This window comes from Diceros bicornis, chromosome 18 (genome assembly GCF_020826845.1).
Source record: "Diceros bicornis minor isolate mBicDic1 chromosome 18, mDicBic1.mat.cur, whole genome shotgun sequence".
NCBI lineage: Eukaryota > Metazoa > Chordata > Mammalia > Perissodactyla > Rhinocerotidae > Diceros > Diceros bicornis.
Genome location: NC_080757.1, coordinates 17,247,172 through 17,271,210, shown reverse-complemented (window position 1 = coordinate 17,271,210; position 24,039 = coordinate 17,247,172). Strand labels below are relative to the sequence as shown.

Sequence of the window (24,039 nt, the reverse complement as noted above, 5' to 3'; positions counted from 1 at the left end):
AGTGCTTGCTGCTCCCTGTGGGACGTGGGGAGAGGCTGGGTCAGCGCCCTAAGCCGGGGTGCCACTGTGTTCATGCAGCCAGTGGCTGGACGTAGATGGAGCTGGGATGGCAGGGCCACTGTTCCTTCCAGTGTTCCTTCGACGAGGCCTGGGGGAACCAGGCTGCCAGTGGGCGGGGCGGAGGGGTCCTCCCTCCCAGTCTTGCCTCTGAAGGGTTTCTCGTCCTCAGGCCTGTGCTCCTTTCTGCCTGAGGGGCCGGGATCTTGGGGCTTCTGCTCCTTCCACACACCCCCAGGCCTCTGAGCTCCGTCCTTGGCACTGAACTCTCAAGTCGTTCTTGCCAAATGGAAGGATGTTCCAGCTGTGCCTGTTCCTGCGGCTCTGCTGGTGGCTTCTGTCCTTCTCGACTGTTCTGGGTTTTGAGTGTGAACGAGTGTGTGTATGTGTGCGTGTGACCTGGGTGGGGGGGGCAGGTCTGGGTGTGTGACGATCCCAGTGCACTCAGAGGCCACAGTCGAGACCAGGCCTAGACTGTCTGCTCATTTCTCTCTTCTCCCTGGGGTGCTGAAGCTGGGAAGCCCTGGGGCCTGCTGGGAGACCGCAGACTCATGATCCCTCCTCCCAGAGCTGGGGCCTGTGACAACTAACCAGTTCCATAGACCTCACATCTCCCCTGGCCTGACCCGACCTCGAAAGTGACACAAATGCTCTGGGCTCACCCCTACCCTCCCAGACAAACAGAGGCATGTTTATTTAGGCCTCAAAGGTCCCATAAAGCAAACCCAGCCGGCCCCTCCTTTAGGGTGGGGAGAGGTTGGAGTTTATTCCCCAGGTGGGGGACTGATGCAGGAGCACCAGCCCAAGAGGATCCACCCCGTGCCCCGGGCTCTGTGCCCCTCCCCTGTCACACAGGCCCTACTAGAAGGCTCGGAGCTGGGGACTCAGAGCTACTCCCTCCCGGCAGACAGAGCCTATGTGCTAACAGGCTCCCTCTCAGGAGCCTCTGAGGCATGTGGGGGAGACGGACAGGGGCCCTGGGAGGAGGCACGAGGGTCCTGAACGGGAGCAGGGGAAACATGCTTTGCCACCCGGTGGCCAGTCTGGCTGTGGCTGGGAACCTGCCCTCCCATCGAGCCCAGTAACCCTGGCTGCTAGGCAGGGCCTCCAGGGGTGGGAAACCCGCAGCAGCCCTCTCCGAGGACCTGGGAGCTGAAGCCGGCAGGGGAGGCGGGAGCAGGAGAGGGCCCTGTGGGCAGAGCCTGTACCAGGGAGAAGTCTGGGGAGAATCCCGGGGCCAAAAGCCAGGCAGGAGCCCGAGGGGCCCTGCTTGGTTCCTTGCAGGTGTCCAATTAGGTCCTGAGACAGGCCATGATGTCCAGCCCCTGCCTCTGGGCATGTGTGTGTATTCCCAAACCCCAGGCCCCCAACTCTCCTGTACACTGGACACTTCAGCCAAGCTCTTCCCTCTGTCTTGGAACTCTCTAGACTCAATAAACAATAAACTTCATAAAAACGCTCTGGCCCTCTCCCCTACAGGCAATACAAACACTGCTAAGAGCCTGGGAGCCCATGGGAAGGCCCCCCAGGGTTGGTCCCACAGCCCCCTCCAGGGAAACCCTCCGCTGTGTGTGGAGGGCCAGAGGCACAGGGTGAGGTGCAAAGCTTCAGATGCAGCTGGGCTGGGAGCCGGAGCCTGGGCCCCACCTGAGCCACTCTGCATGGGGACCTGAGCCACTCTGCAATGGGGACCCCTCAGCTGCTCTGCATGGGGACCCCTCAGCTGCTCTGCATGGGACCCTCAGCCGCTCTGCATGGGGTCCCTCAGCCGCTCTGCATGGGGACCTGAGCCGCTCTGCATGGGGACCCCTCATCTACTCTGCACGGGAACCTGAGCCACTCTGCAAGGGGACCCCTCAGCCACTCTGCATAGGGACCCTCAGCCGCTCCACATAGGGACCCTCAGCCGCTCTGCATGGGGACCCTCAGCCACTCTGCATGGAGCCCCAAGTTTGTACCCCAGACCATCGGGGAGGCCATGGCAGGACAAGAGCTCAGGCCCGGCCTCCTCCTCACTGACAGAGCAGGGGACTGGGTCAGGCTAGGGCAGGTGGTTGGCGGCCCAGGCTACACACAGGTAGGGAGCAAGAGGAGGACTGGGTCATCCTGGGAGACGCTCTGGGACCAGAGTTCTCAGCAGAGATGCTCCCAAGGCTGAAAAGTTTGGGAAGAGTCCGAGGGTCATGCTGCCCCTGTTCCTGTCTTCACCAACATCCCTCTCGGCGCCTCCACCCTGCGATGAATGTGGCTGTCACCTCTTCCAGGGTAGCTGCACATCCCATGTGCCCGAGGGGACCCAGGGCATGTGTTGGGTGGCAGCTCAGCATCTGAGCTTGGGGCGCTGGCTGGGATCGCAGCAGGCGTGTGGCACAGGACATGCAAACAGTCTTTTTTTATCCCCTCAGGAAAAATACAAAAGATAAAGTCCCATGTCTTTGCTCTTGGTCATCAGACACACAGGGAGTGCGCTGCTTCTCTCTCCACCGTAGTTCGTCTCGTTTCTGGGGCTGGTTTCTTCTCATTCTGGCAATAGATGCTACTTGGTCAAGCCCAGGAAATCGTGGGGACCAGAAACAAGCCAGAACACTGGGGTCAAAATGTCGGGACAAGTCCATGAGATTAAACCACATTAGTCATTGGTTTCACAGTCAATTTAATTTCCTTCCTTCCTTTCTTCCTCTCACTTTTCCTATCTGATGTGGTTGACGGTAGCGTGACTTGGGGCTTTCCCTCCGAGTTTGTGCTTTTGGAGCTCGGGGACAGGCGGGCGCTCGGCAGTCACCGCCCTGTCCTCCCGTGGTGTGGGGCGGGTGTGGGTTTGAGCATTCCAGCTGGGCAGGGCCTGCCTCCGCGAGCACGGCGCCTGGTTCTTTTTATTTCTGCTGAACTGTAAAGAAAAGAACAGTTATGGCAGAACCAAGCTCGAAACATGGGGTCTTCAAGTCCTTGTCTGGAGGACTTGGGGTTCGGTTTCCTCGTGGGAAAAGGTAACGGGGGTCATTTGGTTTGGGGCTCTTGGTGGAACTCAACTCCTGCCAATGCGAGGACCACAGCCTGGGTGATTGGTTCAGAGGTGGGTGTGTGACCCCTGAACACAGAACCATCTATGCCTGAATTTTTTAGTGGAAGCTAAACAATTCCCTTTGCCAGTTTGAGTTCAGTAGTTGTCACTTGCCATCAAAAGAGTGATGTCTAAAATGACAAGGAGTAGAAAGACAAAGGAGACTGGGCATCATACGGAGGTTCTGAGGCCAATGCCCTGGGCTAGTGGGCTCCTGCCTCTCGTGTGCTCGCATGTCCATCAGACTCTGGTTACAGAACTTGCTTCAATTCAGATAGAAAGTGGAGGACGCGGATTTCGAACCCAGGCCGGCTGGTTACAAACCTGCAGTCTTCCCTCGCCTAAGCGGCCAAGGTTGCCCGTGACCCCACAGCTGAATCCAGGCTTCCTGTCCCAAGTTGAACACTGTATTCTAGACCAGTGTCTCCCAAACTTGAATGATCAGGCTGGGAATCTTACTAAAATGCAGGTTCTGACTCCGTGGGTCTGGGGTGGGGCCTGAGATTCTGCATTTCTGACACGGCCTCAGTGCTGGAGGCTTCTTATACCTTAGCCATGAAAACCCCTGAGGCTCAGCCACACAGACACTGGCCCAGGTGCCAGGGCCACAGAGCCGAGCCGAGCTCATGGCCTCTGACTCCTAGGCCCGAGCTCTTTCCCCGTCTTTTCCTATTGATCCGCTCTCCAGGTATGACAGTCAATCCCACTCAGCTGGTAACTGCCGGGGACTAGGTTGCTTTTCTACAGTGCGAGGCTGGGCTGTGGCCCCCACGTACTTTTAACCCTCCACCGCTGTTCCACAGGGCTGGGCTACACCCTTCCACAGTCCTCACACCAAGCAAGCTGGCTCCCTCCGCTCCACGTGGCGGGGCCTCACCTGTGAAGTTGACAGTCACGGCCACGATGATGATGATGATGCCCATGACGATGAAGGTGATGCTGAGCAGCCGGGCCAGGCGGCCCAGCCTCCGGGCCCCGTCCAGGTCCCCCTGCTGCACGCTACTTCGAGACTGCAGAGAGAGGGCGGCAGAGACCTCGGGGAGGCTGTCCTCGGCAGCCCTGTGGGGGCCCCTTGCCTGGGCCTCCGGAACACACCCGGTCCCCACTGCAGCCCACACTCCAGCATCCCCCCCCGCAAGGGAGAGAAAGTGGGATCCTCCTGGAGAAGTGGCTTGGACTCGAGTGGCCCAGACCTCTTGTGGGGACCCCTAACTAAGCCTGCCCCTGGCTGGCTGGGGACAACTGGACACAGAACCAAGCAATGCAGGGCATTGTCTCAGGACAGTGACGGGGCAGGGTGGTACAGTGGAGACCGAGGGCCTGAGAGGGTGGACCGGGTCCAGGCCACACTGAGCTGGTGGGAGCAGATAGGCCAGCCTTGGAGGCTCACTGCTGCGGCCGCGCTGAGACCTAAGGCAGCCCCTGGGGCTTTTTCTACGGCCTGACGCTCCTGCCTCCTGTCCTCTGTGAGCCCCCTCTTGCCACAAAAGCAAAAAATCACACTGGTCCTCCCTCCCCCTATTTCCCACCAGAGACCACATCCTCATTCAACGAAACCCACTTCTGAATCGCACCAGAAAGGCGAGGTGTTTTGGGTTTGAACTGGGAAGACCGGGGCTGGGGGGCGGGGAGCTCTGTGTGGCTTCACAGGGGGCCTGTTTGATATTCGCTCCCTCTCAGGGAGCTCAGTTTTTCTTGGCCCCATTTAATTTGGTGAAATCAGGGTGGGTGAGGGGGGGGATGGACAGAGAGGATCCTGGGGGGGCTCTATAGGAGATGGGTCCCCAGTGTCTCCATGGAAGCCCTGCCCATGATGGTTCAGGTGTCAACCTGCTGGCCAGGGCTGGCCCGGGACCTCCAGATTCCTCCAGCTCTAGAACTCCCTGATGCATCTTGGACTTCTAGAATGGGCACAGGCGGGAGTCCACTAAAGGACTTTCAAGGCCTCAGGCCACTTATTTGGTTCTTTTCTTTTCTTTGAGGCTCCTGAGTTCAGCATGGAAATGTAGTCAAGTACTTCGATGATGACGACAATGACGATGGTTCACTGAGCCCTACTTTGTGTCGGGCAGCTTGTGAAGCATGGTACCTAAATTACCTCATTTAGCCTCAGAATCCTCCTACGAGGTTGGCAGTGTTGCCCACCTTTACAGAAGCTGAAGTTCAAAGAAGGGACCCTTCCCTTCTCTGTTCTCCTTATGGGGGTGCCCCCCTCCCTGGGGTCCTGTCCTCTTTACCTCTCAGAATTCTAACCAACCCCCTACCCCCTGGTTCCCTACTCCAAGCCCCTTCCAGGCCAGCGCCACCTACCTGCCACAGCGTGACACCAAACTCTCTTTGCCCCAAACCATGGCTTCCTGCTTCCCAGATCTGCTCCTGGCCTTGTGCTCCTCCTTCCACGTGCTCAAGCCCCGATTATTGGTGACAGCCTGGAGTCCTCCCGCTCGGTCACAAGTCCTCTCCCATCCCACCCTCCTCATCAGTTTCCTCTCCTAGTCAATTCCATTGCAACTCTCCTCTCTAGGTCCCTGGGACCTGCCCTAGTTCCAGGTGCCACTTCTCTCTTAAACTGGGACAACAGCCTCCTGAAGATCCCCCTGGCTCTAAGCTCTCTTCCTCTCCATTCTACTGCCCACACTCCCATTTCACTGCACAGATATTTATGCCAGGCACTGTGCTAGGTCTCCAGGATGCAGCAGTGTGCACAAGAGTCCCAGTTCCTAGGCTCACAGAGCTCACAGCCTGGTGGAGGAGGCTGGCCTCCATCTGATCACACAAATAAATGTAAAATTGCAACAGTGGGTAGTGTTCCAAAGGAGAGGAACCTGGTACTATGAGAGCTTATAAAAGGGGAGAGTTGGTGAAGACTTCTGGGAGGAAGGACATTCGGACTGAGATGTGAAGGATGAGTAAGAATTAAATAGATTTGTTTCCAAAGGAAGATGAGTATTCCAGGCAGAGAGAACAGCATGTGCAAAGGCCCTGAGGGAGGCCCTGCATGGCAAATATGATGTTCAATATATCGTTGTTGTCTGAAGGAAGCAGGAGGGGCTGGACAAAGGCCAGTGCGGCTGGAGCTGAGAGTGAGGAAGAGGAGGTGGGCGGGGCCAGGCCAGGCAGGGCTCTGCCCACACAGGAAGGAGGTTGGTCCTTATCCCAGAAGCAGTGGGAGCCAGTGAAGACGTAAGACTGGGGGCAGGGCAATGGTTTCCAAAACACCCCTCTGGCTGTAGTGTGGAATCAGAGAAGAGGTGGGGAGTCGAGAGCTGATGCAAAAGTTCAGCGAGATGATGGTGGCGGAGGCAACCATGGCTGCCCAGCTTCTTCCACGGCCCCCACTGCCCGCAGAACAAAGCCCAAACTCAGTTAGCTTTGCATTTCCTCGTTTGACTCTCTACTATTCTCTTCCACAACCTCTGCACCCAGCCAATCTGACCTGCCCAGAGTATGAGCACTGGCTTTCACATGCCTTTGCTCATGCTACTTCTCCTGCCCACATTCCACCCCCCACAACCTCTCTATCCTTCAAGGGCTGGCTCCAATGCCACCCCCTCCGTGAAGCCCACCAAGATTCCTCCACTTCCACAGGAATAATAATAATCCCTAACATTGTCTGAACATTCACCTTGTGCCAGGGACTATGTTAGGTGCTTGCCATTCAGTAGAGCATTTCATCCTCCTAATGCTCCTATGAGACAGGGATTGTTATTAGGCCGTTTTACAGATGAGGAGCTGGAGCTGGAACACAGAGCACCATGAATAGCAAGGTCTCATTGCAAGGCTGTTTCCTCCAGCTCCAACTTCCAGGAGAGAATCCTAGCATTTCCCCTCTTGGACTTCCTCTCTGTCTCTCCCCATCATCAAATACAATCAAGTATGAATTCCTGACCTTTCTAATATCCCTCAAGTCCGTCCCTACTCCTCTAGCCCTAACTACACTGCCCTAGCCCACTCCTTCAATCTGTTTCATCTGGAGATTTCATCAGCCTTCTCCTCACTGGTCTCTCTGCTCCAGCCTTGCCCCCATCCAACCTCCTCATAACAGCCAAGGTGAGGTCTTTAAAACACAAGCCTGGTCACATGACTCCCCATAAAAGGGATAGGCCTCGGTGCCTTTGCATGTACTGTGTCTGCACTGGAATGCCTTTCCTCATTACCATATTGCCACCTCAACAGCTCCTCCTCATCCATCAAGAGTCACCTTCAGTAAAACTTTCTTTGGTTCCCACAAGCAATTAATCATCCCCTCCTTGGGACTCCCGTAGCATCTTGCCCCACTCTTTTTCTCCCTTACCACTTTGTGTCATTATTTCTTGTGGCTGTGTCAGTCTCTTTCTCTGGACTGTAAGCGCCTTGAAGGCAGGGACCATGCAGCCTCAGTCTTGGTATTCCTCTTATGTAACCTAGGGATAGTCCCTAGTAGGTAGTCAGTAGATATTTGACCAAGCAAAGACTAAAAGAAGAGAGAAAAAGAACGAGAGGAGAGTCTATTTTCTAATCACTGAACTTAGCCAGTGGAAAGATCAAAGTTAAAGAAGATTCATGAAAATAGCATATTCATGAAAGAAATAAGGGCAATAGGTCCCACAGGACAGATATCTGGCAACTGAGTTTTGGCCCCACCCACTAGCCATGCCACCTACAGCTCTCTGCATGGCCAGCCCAGGTCACTGAGCTCAAGAGTTCAACACCAAAGCAACATTGGAGGAAGAGGGGGCAACATACAGAAAGGTTTCAGGGTCTAGGAAATGTGGCTTTAGAAATTCTGGGGCCACCTTGAGTCAAGGGACTCATTCTCAGATGTAAGCACGGCATGCAGGCAGAAGGGCGCCAGGTTTGAGATGAGTCCTGCCCCCACTTTCCAGAGAAATAGTTGTGCGCCCAGTAATGATTCAGGACCATGGAGAGATGCGCATGTGTAGTTGCTTGGGTATGAGATGTGGGGGGAGTAGGCAAGAGTGAGAGGTAATTTTTTCAGCCACACTAAGCCCAGTCTCTCTTCTTTATCCACAGAGCCATCAGTCCTGCATCCCAGTCATGCACATTCCTTCAAGCCTGAGAGACACCGTTGAAGGAGATGCACTGCGAATGGCCAGATGGAACGGGGCAGACTTGATTGTGGCTGCTTTGTTGTGTCACACACTTTATACACAATATCCAATGTACACCTCACAACTATCCTGTAAGTCTTAGTTTTCTGATCTGTACAATGGAGGGAAAATAGCTGTCTCTAAGAGAAGAGCCGTACTTTAGATACAGAAGTTCCTCACTTCTAGCTAGCACTCATTTCTGAAGTCCCCTCATTAGTTACCAAATGAAAGATCCATCCTTTGACTCCAGGGATGGAAGAAGACCCTTCATTTCTTTTTATGAGTAAATTACCAGCAGCTCTCATCCCCACTTAGTGGCATTATCTTCCCCTTATACAAAATGGCTCAAGTTGAAGACATAATAATAGTAATTGCAATGATGTTGTAATGACTATGAATTAATAGATCATTTGTGACTGCAATGGCTGTGGGAATGGTGAAGGGAAAAATGAATTCAGGTTAATAGATCACTGAAAGACATTGAAAAAATTCTGAGAGCGGGTAGGGGGTGGGGATGGGGCGGGGGGGAGGAGGGGGTGGAGAGGATGCTGGGGAGAGCTGCCCGAGGCTGAAACCAGCCAGAGGAAAGTGGCAACAGAACTTCTCAGGAAAGAGCTTCCTCTACCACAAGGCTCAAGCCAAGCCCAGCAGATCTGAGGAGCACTGACAAGACGTACCAGAGCTGATCAGCAAGCAGTCCTTCCACGGAGATCAAGCATCTCCCGGCAGGTCAAGGCAAAAGGATGTGCTTCTCCATGCCCCCTTCACATCCCTCTCTCTGCAACACTGCAATTGTTTCTGGAATGGCCTGACTGCAGGATAACCCTTCAGTTGCCGGGGAGTAGGAAGGCATGGTGAGGGGTCCTGGGAAAGGAGTCAGGGCAGCTGCAACGGTGGATGGGAGGGATTGGGAATGTTTAGGGGCTTGAGACAACAGCCATTTACCAACCAGTTCAGAAGCATGTCAGTATCTTAAGCCACACGTCCGCCTGCCAGCCAACTGTTGGCGCTGGTTGGGGACAAGCACTCTTGTTGAGTGAATGGATAAATTGCACAAATGAATGAAAGTCAGCCTGCAACATGTCAGTTAAATAATTAGGTAACCACATAATCCTAAGAAAGGGAGCGTCGAAGCCACTCTGGACCTCTACAGCTCTCCCACGTGTTGTAGGAACACTACAGAGAAGGGACTGCTCCGAGGCTTCCATCAAAACCACAGACAGGGCTGCCCGCCTCCCCTGGGGGTGTAATGAGGGGTGAGACTCCATTATCCCCAAATTGCTTAAAGTCAGAACTGCCTGTCCACAGAGGATTTGCCCTTTCCTCTGACATTGCCAAGTTTCATTTAGTATTAATAATAACCGCAACCACTTCTATTTATTAAGGATTTACTGTGTGCCAGGCTCTGTGCTAGGTGCTTTCATACATATTAGCTCATTTAATCCTCCCAACAGCCCCATGAGGTCAATGGTTTTCTTACATCTATTGTATAGATGAGGAAACTGAGGCTAAAGAAGGAGATTGAGTGATTTGGATGAGGTCACATGGCTTATAAGGGTGAGAGCTGGGATGCACACCCAGATCTGTCTGATGCTTGTTTTATCACTATTGTCCGTTGATGGCCGGCTGCATGAGGTCCAGCTGTCTTCATTGACAGGAGACTTTGCTGGCGTTGAGGAACATGGTCATTTCTCAGTCTGACCCAGAAGTAAAATGGATGAAGCCAGCCTTGCCCTGGCCACCCCAGGAGGGTCACAGGAGGCTGTGGTGGGTCTGGATACCCGTGATCCCAGCCCCTCAGGTAGAGCCCCTGATCCACCAGCCCTGGTCACAGCAGGCCCCTGTCAAAGGCACAGTGGGAAGGATGCTGCTGGTCCATTAGTCTTCCAGTGGTGGAGTTAGTGGGGGGGGGGGGCGGTACACTGTGCAGGGGGGAGAGAAAGAGGGAAGGAAGTGGAATTCTTCCCTCCCTGCACAAATGCCTGAAAGGTTTGGCTTTCCTGAGAGGGACACACCATCCCTGTTCCCAGAGGCAGATGCAGGGTGGGGCCGTGCAGAGAACCCTGAACTCAGCATCCAGCTGATCTGCCTCTTACCAGTTGCGTGATCGTGGGCAAGGTGCTGTTCTGCACGTCTCAGTTGCCTTGTCTGTTAAATGGGAACAATTAGCCAGACTCTGTCAGCCTCTATTAGGGCATGCTCTGCAGACAGTAAGCTCTACAGAGGCTGTCAGGGCTGTGCATCTCCTTCCACCCTGGAGTCAAGGGTTTGATCCTTCACTTGGTAACCAGTGGGGGGATCTCAGATGAGGAGTTCTGAAGTCTGTCCCCAGGACCTGGAGACACCAGCACAGGAGACTTACTCTCTTTCCACACTTTCTGTCCCTCCTTGACCCCTGCTGCTGTTTGGGTGGGACCGAGTGTTTCAGCCCTAGAGGAATAACTGACCCCGTCCCTCCCTGGGGAATGGAGGGTCCTGTGCACTAGACTGGCTCCCATAAGAGGGGAGACAAGTGTGGGCACACCCAATAACGCTCCCCACCTGGGCTCCCCGATTGCCATGAGGCCGGCTAGTGTAGTGGGTGGGAACACAAGCTCTGGCCCTAGGCATCCGATCCTGGGCTTGCAGTTACTCGCAGTCCTTTCACATCTCCGGGCGTCAGTTTTCTCATCCATAAAACAAGAATAACAACAATACTTAGACCTCATAGGGTCAGAGTCCCGATTAAATGAGATGATATATGCAAAGAATTTGGACCTGTACCTGATATTTAGTAAGCATGCGGTGAATGTCAGGAATATTATCCCTCAACCCTGGGCTCCCTCATGCTCCTTCTCCCAGGGTCCTAACAGTCCCCTCTAGAAATTCATTTCCACCACTATACTCCCCCTGGCCATCACCCCACCTGGCTCCTCCTCTGAAATCTCAACCCCGCAATAACTCTCTTACCCCCTGAACCTGCCCTTTGACTTCTCTGAAACCTGTGACCATCTCCACCAAGGCTATGGCCATCTTCCCAGCCTCACTCCCTCCCAGTCCGGCCCAATCCTTTGGTGCATCATCTCAGCCACCTTTGCCAGCATCTTCTGTGCCACCTGGCCCTGCTCTCATGGAAACTCTGTTATCCCCAGCCTTGGGTGGGCCCAACGTCACATCTGTGACTCTATACCTACGGCTGGAAAAAACCCACACCACCATGCAGGCTGATAACAAATCAGACCCTGCTCTGCAGCCTCAGCAGAGCCTTCAGGCCATTGACCTGCCTGTCCCTGGTCACCTCTCCTCTCCTCTCCTCTGCCACCGAGCCCTTATTTCTCAGCAAATGACCTTGCCCTCCATACGCTGGCAGCACGGAGCCCGTACAGCATGAACCAACTCTCTTTCCTTCGAGTATCTCTATCTGCTTTTTCCTCATGGCCTCTCCTCCAGGGTCCAGGGGAGGGGGTCCTTCTTCTAGATCCCATCTCTCCACTCTTCAGGAACCTCGCGTCGTCAATCACCTCTCTCCTTGTTGCCTAGGCATCTCCATCACCAGGGTCCCCAGGGGTCTACAAATGGCCAAGCCAGCGGACACTGCCATCCTTACTGAACCTGATCTCTCCGCCGCAATTTGACCTGCCCTCCTCCAAGCTCGCTCCTCCCACATGTTTCTCCTCCTTTTCTAGTTTTCCTCCCACCTCCTGGGATCTTCTTTTCAAAACCCTCTTCTGTCCTCTTCCCACCTGTTAAATGCCGTAGTGCCCAGAGCTCTGCTATTTCTGAGTTGGGTAAGCAGGAGTCTAAAGCAAACACTGCTCCTGCCTGCTGAACAATCCTCTCACCAGGGCCCTCCTTTCTAAGCCGCTGCTTGGGCTAGGCCTTCACCACCCCTGCCTGGACTATCTCAAGAGCCTCCTGTAGGGTCTCCCGGCTCCCAGTCCTGCCTGCTCTAGCTCATTTCCCACAATGCATTTGAGTGTTAGTTTTAAAATATGAACTGACCACATCACATCTCTGCTTAAAATTTTTCAGGGCCTTTAGAATAAAACTTAAATTCCTAGAGCAGGTCCCTGCCTGCCTCCCTCCACATCACACTCTCACACCCTTCTGCCGTGCCAAACAGACCATGTCTCATCCATCCACTTCCCAAATGTCTAGCATGGTGCCCGATTCATAAAAGAGGCACATTCATTCATGAAGGAGCCTAGTCATCCTCTACCACTTAGTTCCCTCCAAACAAGCAAGTGAGAGCTCACTGAATGAATGAATGAATGGTCTGCGTTACCGACTCTTAGAAGGTTTCCAGAAACCCCCTCTGTCCCTTGTCATGACCCTTGTCCAGGCGTCTTCATCTCTCACCGGCACTCCTGCAAAGTTCCCCTCTCCCGAATGCCAGGCTCAGCGGGGCCCCTTCAGACCCTCCTCTCACCCTGCACCAGCCTGATCTACCATCATGGAAATCTGACCACGCCCCTCTCTGGCTCCAAACCCTATGATGTATATGCTACAGCAGAGGGGAAGCTTGAAAACACGATGCCCAGGGAAAGAAGCCAGTCCCAGAGGACCACATGTTGTCTGATTCCATGTATATGAAATGTCCAGAAGAGGCAAATCCATAGAGACAGAAAGAAGATTAGTGGTTGCCAGGGGCTGGGAGGGACCAGGGGAGAGGGCGATGATAGAAAAAAGATACAGGGTTTCTTTTGGAGGTGAGAAACATGTTCTAAAATTGACTATGGTTATGGTTGCACTTTTCTGTGAATATACTAAAAATCATTGAATTGTACACTTTAGATAGGTGAATTGTAAATGTGAATTATATCTCAAAGCTCTAAAAAAAACAACAAGCCTGGGATGGCTTCCCATCCCCCACCAGGGAGACACTCAGCTGCCGCTTAATTACTCCCACCTGCCGTGTAACAGCGCTTACTATGCACTGGGTGTGTTCCTCAGACTTTGTGTGGCTTGTTACATTTTGCCCTCACACAGCTCTATAATGTAGAGGTTATGGTGACACTCATTTTGCAGTTGGGAATGCTGAGGAGAAGTGAGGTTTGAGTGACTTGGCTGAGGCCATACAACACCTGTGGTTTTGTCTAGCATGGGCGCTTCCTGCAATGTGTTGTAAGAATCTGTTTACAAGTTTCTCCCCACTGGACTGGAGGCTCCTGGAAATTGGCAATGCTGTCTAGTTTAGTGCAGTATTCCCTGCCCAGACCCAGTGACCGTCAGACCTGACTTGAGAACCTCAGAAGGATGTAGAAATGCACTAGGGGTGGGATCAGTGGTCTCACAGTCTTGGGCCCAGGTTTCCTTTGACAAAGGTAGCCCCTACGCAGCCTGCACCCTGCCACCCCCACCAGGAGACGGATTCCAGCGACTGTTTTCTCCTGGGCCCTTGTGTGTTTCCCTCCCCAAAGCCTATCTCCCCTTCTGGGGCTTCTCTCTGTAACCAAGAGATTGGCCCTGCCCAGAGCCATGGGCTGCACCCCTGGGGCCTGGCTCTGCCCCCAGGGCTCCCAAGTGCAGCAGGACCTCCTCGAAGGCCCCACCCCGCGTCCTGCTCAGCCCTGGCTCTTGCGCTCATGCCAAGTCCCTCAGACTTAGAAACGCTGCCGGTGTCCCTTGACGTCCTGGTAGGTGGTGCTGGATTTGATGGGGGTTGGGAAGACTTCCCTGGCTGGAGACAGGGCCTCAGTGAAGTGGACGGAGATATATGAGGAAATAGGGGCTTCTCAGAGGACAGCCTGGGGGCTGCAGAAGTGACCACAACACCTGGGGGCTCGGTGACAGATGACTCAGCAGTGGAGTCACTCCAGAGGGAAGCAGACAGCATCTCTCCACCCCGTCCTCAGTCCTGGGGCTGGCAATTTACTCCCCCTGCTCCTAACCTCATTCTGAAAGTCATTGCCTGCCCGGTCTCTCTCTCTCCTTCCGGGACCTCAAAAGTCACTTGCCAACCTCTACTGACATTTTCTGTGGATCCTCTGTAAATAGCTCTATCCAAATGGCTTGGTTTGGGGACAATCTAAGATGATTTACTCAAAACTCCACAGTACAAGAGTGTGAGAAGCAAAGACTAGCCCCGTGCGCCTCCTTGGCAGAGCCAACCATGGCCTCCGACACTCATTTTTCACCCGTGACCCAGATTCCCTTCTCCTGAACACAGATGCTGAAACCAGCGCAACTGCGAGTCCCAGAGGGCCCCAGTGAGAACCCCCCTCCCGAGGAGCAGCCTGCAAACTCTCCACTCCTCGTGCACCCCTCGGGGGAGCCAGGCCCAGGAGCCCTCGGTGCATGGGAGGGAAGCCACTGTCAGCCCTTGGAAACCAGAGCTCGCAAAGGCTGTTAGAATGCCCGGGTGGCCCCAGGGAAGGAGGGGCTGGCTCCCCTCCTGAGAACACGGGCCTGGCTCCCCACCTGAAAACACCTGGCTGCAACCTCTGCTGATACACAGCCCTGCTCAGGAATGACTCCTTGGGAAAACCCCCCGACCAAAAGGCAAGACCCTCAACTTGGCTGTCTTTCTGCAGTCAGAATGTAGCTCCAGGCGGCTCCCTGGGGTCCCCTCCCCAGCAGAGATGTGTGCAAAATCAAGCTGTGATGGCCAGGAGCAGAGACGACAGGAGCTCTCCTGGCCCCTGGCCCCCTCTCCAAGGGGGAGTAGTAGGCCAGCTGGGAAAGGGAGTCTTCCCCAAACCCTGGCACCCAGCTCTCTTTTCTCTACACCCCAGGCAGGGCGTCCAGTGCCTGCCAACCCCTGGGCCTGCCCCTGCCCCTGGAACCAAGTGCAACACTTACCATGATAGAAAAGATGAGGGGGATGAGGTTGAGGGGCCAGACGGGGCAGAAGCAGGAAGCGATGGCAAGGATGAGGTAATCTTTGGGGATTTCTTGGTCCTGGGCATACGAGGTGGTGGCAACAGAGGATGCCCGCCTCGAGCTGGCCCGAGAGGGCGACAGGGGGAGTGTGGCCTCCTGGTGCCCCTCGGATATCACCTTGAAGGGCAGGCCGTGGCCATTCTGCTCCAAGTCCAGAGCCCCTGAAAGGGACTTGGACAGCTTCAGGGACTTGTCAGCCTTGTCGTCCACCTTGGTGAGGAGCTTCTCCATCTCCGGCAGGTCCAGGGGTGAGGCGGTGCCTGGCTCCCGTGCAGGAGGAAACTGAGGCTGCACAGGGTTGGCCATGTTGGCCTGAGCCTTGGGCTGCTCCAGCTCCAGGCCGGGACGAAGGTCTCCAGAGGGACCTCAGCGCACCATTCCTCAGCCCAGACTGGGGACCTACAGGTCAGGGGCAGAAGTGTCAGCCAGGGGAGCAAGGGCCAGCTTCTCCGGGCCAGCTGAGTTCAGAGGCTGGGGACTGCCTGCTGCCCCCGTGGAGCTCCAGGAAGCTGGAGCCTTCAGCCCCGTTCAAGTTTGAGGCCAACTTTGCTGGTGCTGCTGACAGCACACATGGGCGGGGAAGCAACAGAAAGCAGCTCCAAGAGCAGAGAGAAGAATGCTTCTCTCCCAAGTGAGGCTTAGGCTAAGTCTGGGAGGCTCTGTGTGTGTGTGTGTGTGTGTGTGTGTGTGTGTATGCCACACAGCCTCCCTCCCTCCCGCCCTCCTCAAAGATGCTTTTCCTTTTCAATTCCCCTCTCCCCAGAGAACCACCCAGCCGCGCTCTGCCTCTGCCCCAGCCCAGCCTAGCCCAGCCCAGCCCACAGGGACTCGGGGCTGTCTCTGGTTTCCACTGCGGCCCCAGCACCTGCTCCTCTGGGCTGGGGGCTCTGTATGGGGAAAAAGGCAAAGTGGGCCACAAAGGGTGTGTCTTCAACTGTCCTGGGAAACAGCCCTCTGCTTCTCTTCTACCTGACCAGCTCGTGCTTCCTCCTATCTGATGGGAAACGCTGGGCCCTGGACCTACGGCATCCCACCTGGACCCTGACTTCCCCCCCCCATAGGGGGCCAGAGCCTGGCTCCAGGAGGGAAGGGGAGGTGTGAGCACCAGCATGGCCCCTGGAGGATCCTGCTTGGACCATAGGGCCCTCTGAATGGGTTTCTGAGCAGCTCACCAAGGGGTGGGGCAGAGTAGGTGGAAGGAAGGAAGTGTTGGCCCCATCTCATGCCCATTAGAGCTTTTCTGCTGTGCTAAAGAGCTGGCAAAGATCCCTCCTGTTCGAGAGCTCCTCCGGGCAGCTGCCGGCTCTGAAGGGCCTTGCTGCTGGCTGCCTGTTCTCTGATTCTGGCTCTGTCTTTGTTCTCTTATGTCTCCTCCCTCTGTTTCTGCCTCCTTCTCTTCTTTACATCTCTTTCTTTCTATGTCCCTGATCTCTTTCCTCACATTGTTTTATAAGGGTGACCTGGAACCACCAGAGTGTGTGTGTGTGTGTGTGTGTGTGTGTTTGGTTTGGAGGAGGGTGTTGGAAGGAGTTTGAAACCCTAGAGTCACGCATGACAGGGGTTGGGGGTGGAGGGGTGGGGGGGGTGGAGGTAGAGGTGGGAAGGGGTCTCGGAGGTCGTGGAGTCCAAATCCTTTGATGTCACAGATTAGAAAACCGAGGCCCAGAAGTGGAGAGACACGTCCCAAACTGTATCCCAACCAGACCTCAATCCCTGGTCCAAGATCCGGGTCTGGTTTGAAGCAAAATGAGCCACTTCAGGGGAAAGAAATGGCTTTGGTTTGTGTATCAAGCTGGCTTTGGAAATGCTGCTTCCAGCAAGGGCAGCGCCTGGGTGTGGAGGGAGCGGGGCAGACAGAGAACGAGGAAATGGCCACGGCTGAAGGAAGGAGAGGGAAGGAGAGCAGTGAGAGCCAGGGGCTGGGGCCGAGGGGGAGCCTGGGGAGCCGGAAGGACGCCTGGAGGCAAATAAGTTTCAAAAAAGTGTGTGGCTTTGGGGCAAATTTTCAGGTTTGATCAATTTGACTATTTTAAAGTAAGAATTTTTGCTCCATAAAGGAAACCCACGGTTATTCGCAAAATGCAGGCCTCCAGTAAGATGAGGCTCCCTGCGCTCAGCTCAGTCCTCAGGGCGGGTCTTGCCCACCCGAGGCCAGGGTGGGGTGGGGGTAGTGAGCTGAGCTCCCCTGCCTAGGAACTTCCAGAAATGTGCTAATGCCTTGTTAAATATGAGACCTCCTGCAGAGGGTGGCAAGTAGGGTCCCTGAGACCCCTAGACTCTAAGCCAGTGCCCGGCTTGGACAGAATTCCAATACACCATGGGAGCTGACCCTCCGGGGAGGAACTCAGGCCTTCCACAGGGCCTACAGCTGCCCAGCCCAATTCCGTAGCCTTTAGCCAAATGTGGCTACTGAGCAGCTGAGCTGTGGCTAGTCCAACTGAGATGTGCTGTGAGTATAAAACACACCAGATTTCAAACATTTAGTACAAAAAAAGGAATGTAAACTATCTCATGAATATGTTGAACATTGATTACATGCGGAAATGATAATATTTTATATATATTGGGCTGAATAAAACATTATTAAAATTAATGTCACCTGTGTCTTTTTACCTTTTTTTTTTCTTTTTGCTGAGGAAGATTCGCCCTGAGCTAACATCTGTGCCAATCTTCCTCTATTTTGTATGTGGATTGCTGCCACAGCATGGCTAACAAGTGGTGTAGGTCCACGCCTGGGCTGCCAAAGTGGAGCGTGCTGAACTTAACCACAAGGCCACAGGGCCGGCCCCTCTTTTTACTTTTTTTAAATGTGCTAACTAGAAAATCAAAAATTAAGAAGGTAGCTTGCATTATACTTCTATTGGGTGGCATTGGCCTAAAGGACAGAAGGAACTCAACATAAAGGGACGTTTTTGACTTAATAAAAACTCAAAGAGAAAAGAAAAAGGGTCCCAGGGTGGCCCATGGCAGTAAGGTTACCAGGTGGGCTGGGGTCAGGGACTTGGGGAGCCTGGTTGGCTCCGCCACTGCAAGATGCTGGGCTCACAGTGCCATCTAGTGGCTGGTGGTGGTGAGGAGAATGACCAGAAGTGGGAGAGGGGACCAGGGGAAGCAGGGAGAGGAGGGGAGAAGGAGCATCCGGTTTGGGCTCCATGGCAGGTGACCCAGTTGCCACCTCCTCACTCGAGGTCTTAAATGGAGGCACGTGGGCTATAATTCATCACACAAAGTGGGTTTGGCCTACACAGTGTTGACTTAACATGTGTTTTTTAAAAATCCATTTCACATAAAAATTGGGGTTTCAGATTTTTAACATGAAGATCTGGGAGCCCTGGGCTCATTTTCTGTAGAGCAGCAAGCAGCTGGGCCAGCCGCAGCCTTTGGGGGGGCCGGGGGGGTCGCTGAGCTCCTCCTCCACCTCCACCATCCCACAGCCTGCCTGCCTCGGTCTGGGCTGTGAGGCCCTGCAGCTAGACAGATGGATCGGCCTTTCTGTTCCGCAGCTGGCTGGCCTTGCTGCTCTCTGGTGTGGACACAGAGAACTGAAGAAGGTCATTCCCCCTCTCTTTCCACCTTCCCCGCTGGGCTGTGAGGTCCTGGAAGGAACGGGTGTACCCCCAGCTCCCTAGCCCAGTGCCTGGCTGGCAGTTAAAGCTGGCTGGATGAACCAGAGGAAGATGAAGCACCAACCAGCGCCCAGAGTGTGTCCACGCCGACACTAATTCCACCTCTGCCCACCCCCAACCTTACTGTTTCCTGAGTGTGAAGGACGCTGAGATGTAAACAGTGGAGGGGAAAGTGGACCTGCGTACTGCGGGGTGTCCTTTAGGGGGTGGGGTGGGCAGGGAAGCAAGGGTAGGTAAGTTGGAGCCTAATCCAAGGGGAAGAGGTAACGTGCCCCTTGTGCCCACAGCTCTTTTACCCTTGGGGTCAGGGTGTCAGGAAACCCAAAGGGGGCCGACAGGGCAGGAGTAATTAAGCAAATTCCTCTTCTCCCCGAGGCCTTCCTGGGCCCAGCCCACTGTGCCCCAGGGGTAACAGCAGCCTTCAGGTGTCTGCACACACACACACACACACACACGTGCAAAGTGTGAGCAAAACTTGACGCGATCGTGCACCCATCAGCAAGCACCCCAGTGTTACATCCGGCGGGAGGTGTCCCTCCAAAGGCATCCACTCGAGATGCTCGGTCCTTGCTGTTCTTGCTCAAAACATTTCGCTGCTCCTCTCTGAAGGTGTCCTAAGGAGACAACTCTTTCCCCTTTTCGAAACAATTATGAAGAACCTAATGGATATTAACAAGTTTATGTCCCTCCAAATTCTCTCGAGGTCTGTTCAGGCACCCATATGTTTGTCTACAATTAGAATCAGTGGGCACAGACCATCCATCTGCTCTTCTAACTCACCATTATTTTCATCCTGTTGGAATGCCAGAGTTGGCTTTGCCACGCAGTTGGGCATTTGTGCTGTTTCAAATCTTTCACTGTTAACGTGCAGTGCTGCTGGGACCGCCTTTTTGCAAATTTGTTTTTCCTTTTGGATTCCTCCTTTGAAGTATTTTTATTATGATTTTGCCAAATTGTTCTCTACCAAAAGAGGAACAGATACATAGTACAACTAGAAATCTGTCAATGTGCCCTTGTCTCCACATCCCTGACAACACTAGGTCTTACAGTCGCTATTTATTTTAGCTGGTATGTCTCATTCAGTGCTAAAGAGGTGAGGTCCTGTTCCCTGGTGGAGGCAGGGAGAATAAGGGAAGGAGTTGGAAGGCACAGGCTTCCTAAGAGAAGCCAAGAGACTGAGTGTATGAGGGTCCTCAGTGAGAGTGCCATGACTGTTATTACTCCCTGCCCTTTAAAAGTTAACTCTATCTCTCCCTTGAACACATTTGAGTGGACTATTGGTACTAACCTTGTGGATGTATAATTTCTGTCTTTATGTCTATTGGTCCTTCACATCTTTTGGCCATAACTTTTAGCAGCTCTGTCTTACACATGCGTTTTCTCTTTCTAGTACTTTCCTTTTTATATTCATTTAATACCTATATTTGTAAAAACTACTTTTCTCTATATTTAGACAAACCTATTTGGTCTCAGTTGATACCTTCCATTTCTTTAATTATCACAGATTTATCTTCTCTCCACTGCAAATCAGTCATCTTAGAGAATAGATATGGACTTAGGAAGCAGATAAAAAAAAAATCAAGCAAGGGGTTCCAGAACACCTGGAAGGCACATAATTAAAAGTATTCTGGCCTAGGATCCCCTGAAGAATCAAGGAGAGGAGGAGGTCCTGTTAGGTCAATACATACATGTACACACCCACAAATATTCACACATCCACACATCTATATAAGCCTTGCACGTAATGTGTGCATGTCAAAAAACCTCAGAGTGCTGGGCAAATACACATCATTGTGCAAATATACAGATGTGTGCACTCAAACAAATAGCCTTAATGACAATAACATGTTGTAGACTTTAGTTTACAAAACACCTTCCCTTGCATTCTCTCCTTCTGACAACCTTGTGACTAGAACATGTCTTAATAGTTCCACTCAGGGAGTGCTTATGTGGGCCGGGCACTATGCTAAGTGCTTTAAATGCTTCATCTAGCCCATGATATACTTATTTTTGCCCATTATAAGGATGGGAACACCGCTAGGCGATTTGCCAAGATCACCAAGGTAAGTGGGTGAGGAGACAAATAATTTTACACCCCTCCAGCTGACCTCACAGTCCCTGCACACTCACGTTTCCACCTGCAGGGGGCACCCTCGCCATGGCCGGGCTGGGAGTGCAACTGGGCAAGAAGATCCCTCCTTTCTTTCCCTCCTGGAACTTAGGAAAGCAGGACTTGCTGGTCATTTTATCATGTTTCCAGAGAATAAAAACCTGAGGCTGAAGCAAGGTGGAAGCATTGTCCAGGCTGGTCTGTCATAAAATTATAATAATATGGAAAAAGTAACAATTTGTGGAACACCTTCTAATTGCCAGCAACTGTACATTATGAACGAGTGTTAACCCTCACAGCCACCCTGAGGTGGCCTCGTCTGTGTCAGAGGTGAGGAGCTACAGGCTTCGAGAGGGTAAGTGACACCATGGGTCACACATGTAGTAAGTGGCAGACAGAGATGGAATCCCAGGCTGGTCCGGCTCTTTCCTTTCCACTGTCAGACCGTGGCACCGCCTCTCCATGCTCAGGGGGCAGGCCTGGGGCCAGAGTCCCACGTTTGGCTCCTGGCTGGACCCCATGACGCCTCAGCTCCAGAGTCAAAGCCTTCTTGTGACCTGTGCTACAGCCACCTGCCTTGTGAAATTGGGAGCCCTAAGGCCTGTGGGCTGGGGACAGGATGCCAAGTGTGCCAGCCAGTGTCTTGCTTGCAGAAAGCAAAGACATCTTTAAGTATGGTGGTGAGCCTCACCTCAACTGTTCTGGGGACCCCTCACTCCTCCTGGGTGTCACCTATGGGTGTCTCTCCAGCTTCTGTGGGGTCCCCCATTCTGAGCTGTGTAACTCTCCCCCTCAGCTGGCAAGAGCGCAGCTCTCCAAGGAGATCAGGGAGCCCTCAGCTCTCCCCCGGCACATCTGGGTCCTCACCCCAGCAAGCAGCACCTGCAACATCAGGCCGGTCAGCCGGAGTGAGGCTAGACACTAGCTCAGGCATGCTCATCTTAGATGCAGAGCAGCTCTCCAGACTTCTCTGGGGGCTGGCTGTGCCTCCCACTTACTCAGCAGCCATGGCCCAAGGCCTGCTTTCCTCAGCCCTCTCCTCATAATCTTTTCTGGATTCCAAGTCTCCCCACTTCACAGAGGCCCTGGCTGCACTGGCCCACTCCTCCCTAGGAGCTCCATCTGCCCATCACTCGGGGTGCAGGCAAGACTTACTGACCCCCAGTCTTGGGTCCTGCCGCAGCTTCCTTCTCTGAGACTAGCTCAGACTCTGCTCTCATCACCACCCTCCCTGTAGCTCACTGCAGACAGCAGCTCTGCAGGAGTCTACAGATGAGGCTGACCACATCCTCAGTCTCCCAGCTCAGCCCCTCCTCTCCAAATAATGTCCCCTCCCACAGTGCCCCTCACAGTGCTCAGCCACACCTGGGGTCTTGCCATGAACCGATGCCCCCAAGTACCCACCTGTGGGCTCCAGGCCTGGGCCCAGCATTTCAGGGTGAGCCCCAGGCCCCAGCCCCAAAGGCCTTCCTGCCACCCTGGGCCAGTGGGCCTAGTGGGGTCCTTGGAGCAGAGAGAGATGATAGCTTTTCCTTTTTATTTAGCTGTTTCTGATTGCCCCTCGCAGATCACAGAATTGGGGCATCAGCATAGGCAGGGAAGGGACCCCACACTGGGCCATCAGATGGCACTAGGTGCCACCCACAGTCCCATATACAAGTCTCCCTGTCCAAAAGCCCCCATTCTCCTAAAAAGCAGCAAGAGAAAATAGGACTCAGAGGCACAGGAATGCAAAGGTCACTCTCCAAGAAGAGTTCAGCAAGTCCAAACCTAAGAAAGCCCCGGGGGGTCCTGCTCCTTTCTGGGAGCTGCCACCCTTGGCTGGGATGGGGAAGGTCAGGGGGTGCAGCCCAGGCTCCAGAGTTCCATCCTACTGGCAAGGCTGCCTCCTTTCTCCCTCAGGCCTCAGCCCACTCAGTTTTGCTCAGTCAGGGACGTTTTTTGCAGTCTTCCCTTTTGTAGGCATCCTGCCATTGGCTCTTCTCGGGCCAGCCTCCCTGCAGGCCCGCGGGTGCGCTCGGTGGCCGAGTCAGGAGTGCCGGTAGCCCAGCCGGGGACCCGCTCACAAGTGGTCCCGCGGCCAGGCAGAGGGAGCCCCCGGACACCGGCGCCAGTTTCCCGCGAAGGCCTGGGCCAAGCCCTGCGCCTCGGCCACCGCCCTGGGCCGTCCCAGGAGCGTGTGCGGGGAGCACGAGGCGCAGCGCGGCGCGAAGGGACCGGCGGCGTCCCAGCGCGCGAGGCTGGGCCCGGCGGGCAGCGGCAGGGGCGGCGGCGGGGTGGAGCCCGCATCCCCGGCGCCCCCGGCGCGCGCGAACTGGCTGTGGCACTCCAGGTGCCCGCAGGGCCAGCGGGGCGCGGGGCTGGCGCGCAGGACGAGGGAGAGCGCCGTGATGCGGTGGATGGCCCTGCGCAGCGTGGCGATCTTGGAGAGCCTCTTGCCGCCCAGGTCGTGCCGCAGCGCCCGGCGCAGCGCGTTGAAAGCCTCGTTGTAGTCCAGGATGCGCTTGCGCTCCCGCACGTTGGCCGCCATGCGCCGCGCCTTGGATCGCACCGGCCGCGCGCGCTTTCTGCCGCTCGCCACCTCGTCTGCCTCGCCCAGGCCGCGGGGGGCGCCGTTCTCTCTCAGCACCCCAAAATCTCTCCCGGCCTCCAGGCAAGAGTCCCCCAAGTCCTCAGCAGAGCCCTCGGCCCCCTTCAGGCCTCTGAGGCCCGGTCCTGGTGCGCCTCGGTGCATGGCCTTCTCCGGGGCCTTGATGCTCCGGCTCCCGCTCACAAGGCTGACAGTCCACCTTCCGAGCGTTGGCTGGACACTCCCCAGGCGGCCCTCTCTACCTGGGCTTTATGGCACCACGTGGCTCTCCGCCCTCCCCATCCATCCATCTCCCTCCTCCTGCTTTATTACCTGCCTCCAGGTAGGTTGGCGAGGGAGGAACAAGAGGAAGGAAGCAAGGCATGGAGGAAGCGTGCAGATTCTTGTGCGAGGGGACCAGACGGGCAGCCCGGCCACGCCCGGGGCAGTGCTCCAGCCGCCAGGGAGACCTTGCTCTGCCTCACTCCAGGGCCTCTCTAGGGTGGCTGCGTTCCAAACTCTTCCTCCCGACCCCACACAGAGTGCTGAATTTGGCCTCTGGGCAGGAGAGCTGATAGGCGCACAGAAAGGTTGGGGAGATGGTAGCTGAGTGTGTTTCAAGAACCTGGAAAGTTCTTGTCAAGTCCTGTGGGCAGCTACAGAGC

The 24,039-nt window shown here is 54.6% G+C and overlaps 2 protein-coding genes across 2 annotated transcripts; both read right to left on the bottom strand.

The window, feature by feature from the left end:
* Nucleotides 1–2,746: 2,746 nt before the first annotated feature.
* On the bottom strand, nucleotides 2,747–15,375 carry TRARG1 (trafficking regulator of GLUT4 (SLC2A4) 1). Its single transcript, XM_058559467.1, has 3 exons — nucleotides 14,989–15,375; nucleotides 3,895–4,128; nucleotides 2,747–2,944 (listed from the first exon to the last, which is right to left on the bottom strand). Exons 1-3 carry the CDS (start codon nucleotides 15,373–15,375, stop codon nucleotides 2,747–2,749), a joined length of 819 nt encoding a protein of 272 aa, XP_058415450.1.
* Nucleotides 15,376–22,867: 7,492 nt separating this feature from the next.
* On the bottom strand, nucleotides 22,868–23,754 carry BHLHA9 (basic helix-loop-helix family member a9). Its single transcript, XM_058559315.1, has one exon. The coding sequence runs from the start codon at nucleotides 23,537–23,539 to the stop codon at nucleotides 22,868–22,870; it is 672 nt and encodes a 223-aa protein (XP_058415298.1). The 5' UTR covers nucleotides 23,540–23,754.
* Between the last annotated feature and the right edge of the window lie 285 nt (nucleotides 23,755–24,039).

Bases quoted from the DNA above. Each gene is read 5' to 3' on its own strand.
- BHLHA9 (XM_058559315.1), bottom strand. From the start codon at position 23,539: ATGCACCGAGGCGCACCAGGACCGGGCCTCAGAGGCCTGAAGGGGGCC.
- TRARG1 (XM_058559467.1), bottom strand. From the start codon at position 15,375: ATGGCCAACCCTGTGCAGCCTCAGTTTCCTCCTGCACGGGAGCCAGGC. The intron at 4,129-14,988 runs GTAAGTGTTGCA...CTCTCTCTGCAG, and splicing joins CCCTCATCTTTTCTATCATG to TCTCGAAGTAGCGTGCAGCA. The intron at 2,945-3,894 runs GTACGTGGGGGC...TTTTCTTTACAG, and splicing joins ACAGCGGTGGAGGGTTAAAA to TTCAGCAGAAATAAAAAGAA.